This window comes from Microcebus murinus, chromosome 14 (assembly GCF_040939455.1).
Source record: "Microcebus murinus isolate Inina chromosome 14, M.murinus_Inina_mat1.0, whole genome shotgun sequence".
NCBI classification, from domain to species: domain Eukaryota; kingdom Metazoa; phylum Chordata; class Mammalia; order Primates; family Cheirogaleidae; genus Microcebus; species Microcebus murinus.
The window spans coordinates 76,140,092-76,151,306 of NC_134117.1; the positions used below are offsets into that span (position 1 = coordinate 76,140,092).

General features: G+C 52.9%; 1 protein-coding gene across 1 annotated transcript in view; it reads left to right on the forward strand.

The window, feature by feature from the left end:
* Positions 1-7,306, forward strand: part of LOC105860129 (polyunsaturated fatty acid 5-lipoxygenase) — a 48,159-nt gene extending 40,853 nt beyond the window's left edge. Inside the window, exons 8-14 of the mRNA XM_012744636.3 lie at positions 1,880-2,083; positions 2,799-2,885; positions 4,307-4,485; positions 4,660-4,781; positions 4,997-5,097; positions 5,415-5,585; positions 6,727-7,306. Coding sequence (XP_012600090.2) covers positions 1,880-2,083; positions 2,799-2,885; positions 4,307-4,485; positions 4,660-4,781; positions 4,997-5,097; positions 5,415-5,585; positions 6,727-6,906 — 1,044 coding nt within the window. The 3' untranslated portion in view covers positions 6,907-7,306. The remainder of the gene's footprint in view (positions 1-1,879; positions 2,084-2,798; positions 2,886-4,306; positions 4,486-4,659; positions 4,782-4,996; positions 5,098-5,414; positions 5,586-6,726) is intronic.
* The last annotated feature ends 3,909 nt before the right edge of the window (positions 7,307-11,215 follow it).

An 11,215-nucleotide genomic window follows, 5' to 3' on the forward strand; every position in this document is an offset into this window, starting at 1 on the left:
AGGGAATGCAAATTAAAGTTAATGAGATATGTGACCCATTGTGTTAGCCAAAAAATAACAATAGTAACAGCCAACCGCTGCCCCCTGCACTGCTTAGGAGTTGTGATAGCCCAGTAGTGTTCATAGGGTCAGAACTGAGCGGGCCTGGGCAGCCCGAGGTCAGGGCCTGGGCCGGCACCTGTGTGCCAGGTGCGCCTCTTGAGGTTCTGGATTTCGGAGTGGGCAGGTCAGAGGACGCTGGGGTCAGGGCTGGCATGGCCAGGGCAACTGGAGGGGCACTGGGCGGGGGACTGCGGGCCCAGACTGCTTACCAGCTAAGTGTTCTGACAACCGGTACGGCTGACCAGGTGTGCACGGGCAAAACGAACCTTTCTGGAGCAATGGTGAGGGCACTGTCATGCCCAGGCCCGGCGGCTCAGCAGTGTCTTCCGCGGCCGGCCGGGGCGGCAGAAACAAACGCACTGAGGTGTGGGAGCGCGGCGGCGGAGGACGATCAGCCCCGCATTGCTAGTGGGGAAACAGAACGATCTGACGGCAGGAGAGGGTTGGTTGAAACCTTCCACGTAAAGACCATGAAATTGTTAAATCGAATGCGCTCGAGCCATCCTAGCCGTCCTGGAAGGGCGTCCACGGTGAGTTAAAGCAGAAAAGCAAGACAGACACAGGAGACAGCATGACTTCACTTACGTAGAATGAAGGGGCGCGGCACCGGTGCAGCCAGCCCCAGTGCAAGCCAGCAGGCAGGGGGGCGAGCCGGCCACGCTGCAGCGCCCCGCCTGCCGCGCTCTGGGCTCTGGAGACTGCGCTCCTCCCGGCCAAGACCCGCCGCGGTGCAGGTGCACAGTACGCCCCTGACTTCCGGGACTCAGAATGCGGGGGGGGGGGGGGGGGGGGGAATGCAAAGCATCTCTCAATAGTGTTAGACTGGTTTCATGTGAAGTGATAAGATTTTGAATACATTGGATAAAATAAAATTCTATGGTAATCTAAATTTCACCTGTTTCCTTTTCGCTTTATTAATGTAGCTTCCTAAAAATGTAAAATTCCCTGTGTGGCTGGCATTATGTTTCTAGGGGACAGCGCTGTTTTCCAGGCAGAGGAGGATGTCACCTTCCCCAGCACTTACCCAACACTACAAGCGACTCAGCCCGGACCCCGCGTCCTCGCCCTCGCGCTCCTCTGGCGCACGCTTGCTGTCGGCCCGCGCCCGGGCCCCACGTCCCCGCGCGACGCACGGCGCGCGCCTGGCTGCGGGCGCGCAGGAGGGCGCGGGCCGGGCTGGGTGCGCGCGAGGCGGGAACGTGGCGCTGCGTCTGCAGGGCCGTCGACAGCCAGAGCCCCACGGAGTTTGGGGGCTTTATTTTCTGGCATTAAGAGGTGACTGAGTGGCTTTTTAAAAAGCGATTCACATGACTTATTTGCATTTTAGAAAAAAAATCACCTTCGCCTAAGGGTGGAGTTAAACTGGAAAGGGGGAAAGAGGTTCGGCCTCCTGCAGGCGGGGCCAGGCCGGGGTCTGGGGTCTGGGCTCAGGGCACAGCTCGGGCGGGCTCAGCAGCTTGAGGGCCGAGTGGCAAGCAAGCAGGAGCTAACAGCACCCAGTAACTGCGAGCTGAGAAATTCTTGTCCCCACAGATGGCGAAGCTGGAGCTCAGAAAGGCTCAGTGTGCCGTCCAGGGTCGTGCAGATTATAAGTGATGTCACTGAGACAGGAAATACACCCCTGGGCCCTCTACCCCCTTCCAGGCTCTTCTCATGATTCAAAAATCACTGTTTAAGAACTGTGGATTGTTCTAGAATTTCCTGAGAGGCCAGGTTCTCCAACAACTATAGTCTGGAGCAAAATATAGCAATGTGTTTTCTTTCTCCAACATATCAGCTCAAGCAAATCCCAGGAGAGGAGAACCCCATTTTTCTCCCTTCGGATGCAAAATACGACTGGCTTTTGGCCAAAATCTGGGTGCGTTCCAGTGACTTTCATGTCCACCAGACCATCACACACCTTCTGCGCACACATCTGGTGTCTGAAGTTTTCGGCATCGCCTTGTACCGCCAGCTGCCTGCTGTGCACCCCATTTTCAAGGTACAGCACCTCCTGCTTGGGGGGGGAGAGCATCCAGGATATGAGGGCGGCAGGGGACTGAGGTTCCCACAGGGAACTGTGGCTAGGAGTGGGCAGTAGAGGGGGCCCCCAGGAGAGATGTTCTGGGAGTCGGTAAGGTCCCCCAAGGGAGAAAGCAACTGAGAGCCTGCTGTTCCCCAGGATGCTCCACTGGGCTGCTGGGCCGGACCTGGCTGGCTCCGGAGTGGAATTTTAAAACGCAAATGAGTTCTGTGTGATCCTTGGCTGATCCTGGTGGCTGCCCCAGCTGTCACTCTCCTCTCTTTCTCAATCCTACCAGCACTGACTGCTGGAGTAGCTGCGGGCTAAAATATCTCCATGTGCCTCATTTTCCTCATCAGTGAAACAGATCAAACTAGTACACCTGCCTCATCAGATCATGGTCTGGATTAGAATAGTTAATAAACTCAGCTTAAAACAGTGCCCAGGACTGTAATTACACACTACACCAGTGTTGACGTCCTGTTTTTAGCAGTATCATCTCTACAGTTAAGCATCAGAGCTGTGCCAGGCCCCCAGCAGTCACTCAGCAGGAAGGTCAGCACCCCAACCTTCACTTCCCACTGCATCCAGCATCCCCTCACCCCGGGGGCTGGGGAGAGGCTGCTGGGGTCCCAGGAGCACCTGGTCCAGAGGCCCTGGCCGGGCCCTCTCTGAGGCCTCCTCCCCCCCCCAGCTGCTGGTGGCACACGTGCGGTTCACCATTGCCATCAACACCAAGGCCCGCGAGCAGCTCATCTGTGAGTACGGCCTCTTTGACAAGGTGAGTACCCTTGGCCTTTGGAAAGAGCCCTGCCTGGCAGCCTCCACCCCCACCTGAGGTCTTGACTGAGGTAGAGGCCTGGGAAGGGTGGAGGCTGGAGGCTGTGCCCAGAGCGCTGGCTCCTAGCTTCTCTGGCCAGTCTCTGGCCCCTTCCACCCAGCCGCAGGGAGCACTCCTCCCCAGCGCCAGCCACGCCTCCCGTCAGCAGCTCCCCGCCCGCCCTCTCCTGGCCTCTGGGACATGGGTGTAGACCGCCTCTGGCACCCACTCCTCATGGCCCACTGACCTCGTCCACACCAAGGACCTGTGTCTCCCTCCCACTGCTGCCCCTGGTCCTGCCCTGGACTGCCCAGCACTCTGAGCCGCCCCCCTGCCGCACAGGCCTTCAGGCAGCACCCAGCTCCTGAGCCCCTGCAGCCTTACCGGCCTGGACTCACGCCAGCCCTCAGCTGACCTTCCTCCCCCCCAGCAGTGAGTCACCAGCACAGACGATCACTAGAGTTGAGACCCTGATTGGGAGGCAAATGACAAAACCCAACTCAAACCAGCAAGATAGGACTTGCCTTGTGTTATAAACCTGGATGTGGGGGGCGGGGGCGGGTCTCAGACCAAAATGGATCCAGGAACCCACACCGCGCACCAGGGCTCATGCATGCTGGCTCACACTCCTGCTGCAGACTTGGGGGTGGGGATGGGACCTCGCCACAGAGTCTCCCTTGTGGCTGTCACCTCCCAGGCTGCATCCAAACATAAAGTACCAGGAGCAGCTCTTGCTGGTCCCACTTGGTCAAATGACCACCAATCTCTAGCACCCAGCACCCAAGTTCTTTGAAAATTCTGTGTCCCTGACTGCTCAGCCACCTGGGTGTGTTCAACTGTGTATGTGTGTGGTGTGTGTGTGCACACGTGTGCACACAGATGTGAGCATGTGTGTCTGCATCTGAGCTGCTGGGACCAGGACTAGGATCCCTCCTGTGTGTCACTCCAGCCCTCAGCTAAGCACACAGCAGGCCCTCAGCAGAGCTCTGTGGACGGGGGACTGCGGGTCCCAGGAGCAATGACTCTGGGTATCCTATGCACTGCACTGAAGAAGCCCAGGCCCACTAGTGCTGCGACTCCCACACACCCACAAGCTGCCTGGCTGCCCTCCTGGGGGTGGGAGCTCCCCCTCCGTGCTGGAGCTCTGTGTCCCCACTGTTCAAGCCCTTGCTGGATCTGGCAAAGACTCCCTGTAAGGCGCTCCTGCGCTGCCCTTGGCATCTCTGCATTAAACTTCCCGCCCCTGTACAGGACATAGGTTGCCCCTCCGCGTGCCTGGCCACTCACTGCCCTTGCACAGGTTGTCATGGATGCAGGGTGAGCTCGGGCTGGACGAGAGGGGAGGGGGAGTCTCAGCTCAGAGCACTCCTCTCCCACCCCAGGCCAACGCCACAGGGGGCGGCGGGCACGTGCAGATGGTGCAGAGAGCCATGCAGGACCTGACCTACACTTCCCTGTGCTTCCCCGAGGCCATCAAGGCCCGGGGCATGGACAGCAAAGAGGACATCCCCTACTACTTCTACCGGGACGACGGGCTCCTGGTGTGGGAAGCCATCAAGACGTGAGCGCCAGCGGCGCGGGCTCCCCGAGAGGCGCTGATGGGGGAAGGGAGGCGCGGGGTAGGGGAGGTCCTGAGCCCAGACACTAGGAGTAAGTGGCAGGGTCGCCAATGGGGCGCAGCGTCGCACACCTGGCTGCGTCACCCACTGCCGGCCGCCCCCCACCCCCGAGCCAGGTTCACGGCCGAGGTGGTGGGCATCTACTACGAGAGTGACCAGGTGGTGCAGGAGGACCAGGAGCTGCAGGACTTCGTGAAGGACGTTTACGTGTACGGCATGCGGGGCAGGAAGGCCTCAGGTAGGGCCGCGCCTCCCGCCCCATCTCCCGCCCCTCCCGGGCCCGGGCTCCCGCTGCCCACCGGCCGTCTCGGAGGACGAGGCTGCCCAGAGCTACAGCGGCGACCCCGGCCGAGCTGCCGCCCCCGGGCGTCCTCCCTGGCGCCGGGAGCCCGGGACGGGGCGGGGCTCAGGGGTCCCGGGCGGGGCCTCAGCGCTCGCGTGGCTCCGCCCTAGGCTTCCCCAAGTCGCTCAAGAGCCGGGAGAAGCTGTCGGAGTACCTGACCGTGGTGATCTTCACGGCCTCGGCCCAGCACGCCGCGGTGAACTTCGGCCAGGTGGGCCAGGGGCCCTCGCAGCGGGGACTCGACCGGGCCCTCTCGCCCTCTGCCGCCGTCTTTGCTCCTGCAGGATCCCAGGCAGCCGGGGTGGGCCGGGGATCCGGGCGGCTGGACGGGTTCCTCGGGCTCGGCCCAGGGCGCCGGCTGCGGGCAGGAGATGGGGCGACGGCCCAGCCCGCGGTGGCGGGAGGATCCGGTGGCTGGGGCGCCCACGCAAGCGGCCTCCCCGGCGGGCAGGTGTGGGCGTGGCGGGCCGCAGGTGGGCGGGTAGCTGGGCTTCGGGACGCCCATGCTTGTTGGTGGCCGTCCTGCAGTACGACTGGTGCTCCTGGATCCCCAACGCCCCCCCAACCATGCGAGCCCCGCCGCCCACGGCCAAGGGCGTCGTGACCATAGAGCAGATCGTGGACACGCTGCCCGACCGTGGCCGCTCCTGCTGGCACCTGGGTGCAGTGTGGGCGCTGAGCCAATTCCAGGAAAACGAGGTGAGGCTGAGCAGTGCGGGGGCAATCCCAGGTCACCCCAAGTTTAACCCATTCCCACCCTTAGGGTTTTGTGACTCAGGGCTCAGCCTGGACACACGGGGCCAGGAATCCTGAATTCCAAGGCTGGGGAGCCCAACTGGGTTGCATGTGCCACCAGGTCCTCGGGCCTGAGCCTGGACACAGGTCAGGGTGGCAGGACAGAAGAGTACACAGGCTCTGCTCCGCTCATTGTCACCGGAGGGTGGTGTGTGCCCCCCTTCCCCAGCTATTAACTAAGCTCTTCCATGTGGTTTCTCCCTAGCACCCCAGAGGGAACGACTAAGAGTTTCTTGGGTTCCTTCTAGACTCATACTCCTTATTTAACCTAACACCAAATCTGGTTATCTTGGTGGACTGAACCCCTTGGCAGAAGCTCAGTGGTTCATACAACGATGGTCCCAGTTTCACCAGCTTCAGATGGATTGGGCATCTAAGTTGCTTCCGGGCCTTCGCTAGTGTGTTGGTCCCTCACTGGGCATGCATGTGTGTCACTCCTACTAGAGGAATTTCTTGGTCAAAGATTATTGAGACAATTGACCTCCACACACTAAATCCAAAATCTCACATTTTTCCAGCCCTGAAACTACCTTAACTATCCAATAGAGTAGCTTTTAAACAAGATGTCTAGCTTTAATTTGCAGACATCTGTGAGCATGCAAATGAGCACACCACCCTGACAAGGAACCACTTCTTCTGAGTCCCCCAACAGGCCTGCCTCAGCCCTCCCCGTACTCCTGAGTGCCTGGAGCCCAGATGGCAAGTGGGAGTGCTGCATAGGGTGGCCCACCCAGGCCACCAGGCCACATGCCCACCACAGCTAGGACCACTAGCAGCATCTACATTCACCTGCATCATCTCATGGCCACTCGACAGCCTGGCAGTTATTTTTCCCACTAATCCATGAAGCCCAGGCTTTCCTTGGGGAAGGCAGGTTGGAGGCGGCATCTGCCTTCTCAGTGCACTCTCGGCAGGCAGCAGAGGGTGAAAATGGGGGGTGAACAGATGCTCCCTCCCTGACCTCCCAAGGGGTGGCCCCTGGGGTGGGACAGGCCTGTCAGTTCACATTGGTGGCCGATTAACCTGTCTATATCTGGGCACTCAGCTATTCCTGGGCATGTACCCAGAAGAACATTTCATCGAGAAGCCTGTGAAGGAGGCCATGGCTCGATTCCGCAAGAACCTTGAGGTCATCGTCAGCATGATCGCTGAGCGCAACAAGAACAAGAAGCTGCCATATTACTACTTGTCTCCAGACCGGATTCCCAACAGCGTGGCCATCTGAGCATACCTGTGCCATTCCCACTCTGGGAGGGCAGCTGCTCCAGCCCTACAGACTCACCGCCTGCCTGGAAGGCTCTCTGGTCAGGCTTCCTGGAGGCTTACTTTCCCTGCGAGGCCAGTGCATTTCCCTGTTTACCCCTCAGCCTTGAGGGAATCCCATAGTTTGATCAAAGTGTGTAAACACTGCAGGGACCCCTCCCATACAGAGCAGAACTGTGCAGCCTCCTCCCCACATGCAGCGCAGCCCTTCCACACCAGGCAGCAGCAGCAAATCAGGACCACTGGTAGACGGTTGTTCTTGTTGGAGACCTGGGATGATTATTTTCTGTCCTATTTATGCCTATTCCAATTTTTTGCATGCAGCAGGTACCCAAATAAATTCTTATTGAGTGAATTAAGAATTGGTTGTCATAAAAATGTTCATTTAAAACAGGTTTCATTCCACATGCTATGTTCTAATCACCCTAAATAGCTCACAGACCCACCCCCAACACATACACATGTACTGGAAAAAAAATGATAATCACTGTGATTTCATCTGGGCAAAACCCTCCCCACCCAAGTCTGGATAGAAGGTGCTTTTCCCTCTTCTTTTACCATACAGCTCCTACTCTTTCTTCAGAACACATCTCAGTTGCCACTCCTCTGGGAAGGCACCCTTGGTTGCCCAGATAGAGTCTGTCTCTCCCCAGGGCTTTGTCTGAACCTCTGTTGTTGCCTGCAGGGAGCTAGCTACACTCTCAGCAAAACAGGTCCCAGGCAAGATCATCGCAAGAGATTTGGAAATAATAGAAATAGGAGAAATAATAGAGACAGAAATAACTAAGACAAAGTATAAAGTGGAGGGGGAGTCAGGAGTCCTCTAGCATTCTCGTGAGCTGTGAGGCCCTGAGTGAAGTTGTGCATCAGTATTTATTGGTGCAGTAATTAGTTGTAGTAGTTATAGATTTACGTGTATAGATAATTTGTTTAGGTTTTAAGGCTCCCCAAAAGTTTCTAGAGATCCCCTAATTAACTCTTATGTGAGCAAATGGTTACAAAATTTAAGATGAACTTCTAAGCCCTAAGATAAAATTGTCAATTAGCAGAAAAGCTAAACGGAAATATAGAGGCTATATATTTCTTCATCTAGTTTCTTATTAACTGAGACAAGTGGTCAGAAGTGAAGCAGGAACTATCCTTAAGGCTAATTGGCTTTAGCTGCAGGTGTCTGCTGGGCAGGCATTCTTTGATCAGTCCTTATCCTGTGACTCCATGCCAAGCTCTATCTTACACAAGGATCAGGCGCTGGCTTCCAGGTCTCGAGATGGGCGTCACCTTATATATGCCTCTGACAGGTGAGATGCCCTCCTGTGGCTAGGCAGCTTTTGGTCTGTAAACTAACATGTTCACAGATTCCTTTAAGAAAAAGCCCTGCAAAACTCCTGAAACCTTTTATGTCTCTTATCTTCCAACAGTTGCCCTCCCTGGTGGTTTCTCCCTTGGGGGGGGGAGGGTGGAGCCAGTAGAAGGACAGGAGACTGACCCTATTTATTTCTGTGCCCTAGGCTGGTCTAGGGCTGGCATCGGGCACGAGCACTCAGCTGCTCTCTCATCTCCCTCCCAGCAAGGCACCTCACTGGCAGATATCAGGCACTGTCTTGGGGGTTGGAGGCTTATTTTCTCCTGACCAAGTGTTTTAACATGATTTACAAAAATGCATTCTCTTTCCCCAGGCCCGAAAGGCAGAGCCAGCTCTAAGCTTGGGCATGGTGACCCCTTGCCCCCTCTTACTCACATGCCCAACTCACAACCCCTTAGCCCTGGCTTCAAAATCATGTCAACAGGGTCTCCAGTGTTTCTGGATGGTGCTCCTGATGTGATAGGATCACAGCTCAATGTCTAGGTAAAAGGCTTCTTTCTACCAGGACTAACATGGCATAGAAGAAGGTGTGCATGTGTTCCTGGGCCCACAAATCCCTGAGAAAACTTGATTGTTGGAGTAAGTACAGCCCCTTACTGCTCCAGACTTCCTACCATCCCTCTGAGAATTGCCCACCATATTTGTTAAAGACCTTCAGGACAGATGCCATAAATATATGTCCATAGTAGAGGCATTCCACACCATATTACTATTTGTCCCCAGACCGGATTCCCAACTCTGAGAACCTACACACCAATCTTTAGAACCCACAAGGCCATGTGATTAAGGAGGAGGGAGCAGGAAGGAACAAGAGTAGGCAGGTGCTGCTGCAGGTCTGGCACCAGCAAAAGAAGAAAGAGAAGTAAGGATTGGTATAAAGGGCTTTGGACTGTACAGCTTGTCAGAAAAAGTCTCACTCCAGCCAATGGGAAGTCCTCAAGCAAAAGTCACCATTACAAACATATTGCATCTGGACAGAATGGCAATAGTGGTCTTGGCATGAATGTCACAGTGGAGCCAAAGGTGTGGCAGCTAAGGCTGTCTGTCAGTTATGTTCTCTGTAGCTGGTCATTTTGGCTCCCTGCACCTGGATATCTGAGTAGCACAGCTCCACTGCTGCCACAGGATAGGGACAGTCCCAAATTCTGTGCAGAGACTGTCCAAACCTCTGGCTGACTCCTAAGACACACATGCATGGGGCAAATTACAAACAACCCAATTTAGGATAAAATAACCTATGTTAGTCTGTTTGTGCTGTTACAAAAAAATACCCAAGACAATAATTCCTAAAGAAGAGAAATTTATTCCTCACAGTTCTGGGGGCTAGAAATCTAAGATCAAATCGCCAGTAGGTTCAGTGTCTATCAAGGGCTTGGTCTCCACTTCCAAGAAGACGCCTTTTCCTCACAGAGCAGAAGGGCCAAAAAGGGTAAATACTCTCTGAAACCTCTTTTATAAAGGCATTAATCCACTCATGAGAGCTCAAGACTTAATCACTTCCCCACTTCCTAGGAACATCACCTTGAGGTTTAAGTTCTAACATATGATTTTTTGAGAGATACGTATATTCAAAACATATTATAGCACAAACAAACTGATATTTGAGCTTTCAAATAATTTTCAGTGTAAGTTACTTGCTTGCTTGGAGAAAAAAAATCCCTCTTTGGAGGAATATAACAGAATTCAGAATCTTTATAAAATAACATTCATCACAGTCAGCACATAATCCAAAATTACTCAACATACCAAGAATTAGGAAAATGTGACGTACTCTCAAGAGAAAAGATAATTAACAAAGACCAATCACAAGATGACCCAGATATTGGAATTAGCAACCATTTTAATGCAGCTTTTATATCTGTGCTCAGTAAGTTAAAGAAAATATGCTCCAATATATGTAAGGATAGGAAATCTCAGCAAAAAATAAATAAAAACCTATAAAATGTACAAAAAAAAAGGAGGAGGAGAAGGAGGACAAGGACAAGGAGAAGAACCAAATGGAAATTCTAGAACTAAAAAATATCTGGGGAAAAAAGTAGTTAAATGGGCTTAAATAGCGGAACAGAGATGTCAGAGCAAAGAGAAAACTTGAAGTCAGGTCAACAGAGATGACCCAACCTAAAGTACAGAGATCATTTCTTCTTTTCTTTTTTTTTATTTTCAACTGCCTCATTGAGAAGCAGATAATTTCTTTTTAATGAATGAACAGAGCCAGAGAGAGGTATGGGACAATACAAAAAATGTTAATATACATATAATTGGAGTGTTAGAAGAAGAGAGGATGTGAAAGAGAATGGGGCAGGACATTTGAAAAAATTAAGGCCAAAATTTCCCCAAATTTGGTGAAAGACATAAATTTAAAGCTTCAAGAAGCTCAGCTGAACCCAAGAAGAATAAATACAAAGAAAGCCATATCTACATACTTCAGAGTCAAACTGTTATAATAGAAACCAGAGTTAAAGAGAAAATCTTAAAAGCAGTGGCACTTAGAATACAGTAGAACAAAAATGTGAATTACAGCTGATTTTTCATCAGAAAGTGTGTGTGGAGGGGAGGGCAAATACAATGGAGCAGTATTTTTAAAGCATTGAAAGAAAAGAAAATCACCAACACAGAATTCTGTAACCAGCAACAATATCCTTCAAGAATGAAAACAAAATAGATTTCCAGTAAAATAAAACTAAGATAATCTATCACCAGTAGATCTACATTACAAAAAAAATTTTAAAAAAAGCTAAAAGAAAATCTGCATGCTGAAGGGAAGTGATACTAGATGAAAGTTCAGATCCTCAGAAAGGAATGAAGAGTATTAGAAATGGTAACTATTTGGTAAATGTAAAAGATTTTTCTCCCTCTTAATTTCTTTAAAATATATATGACTATTTAAAGCCAATATCATGACATTGTC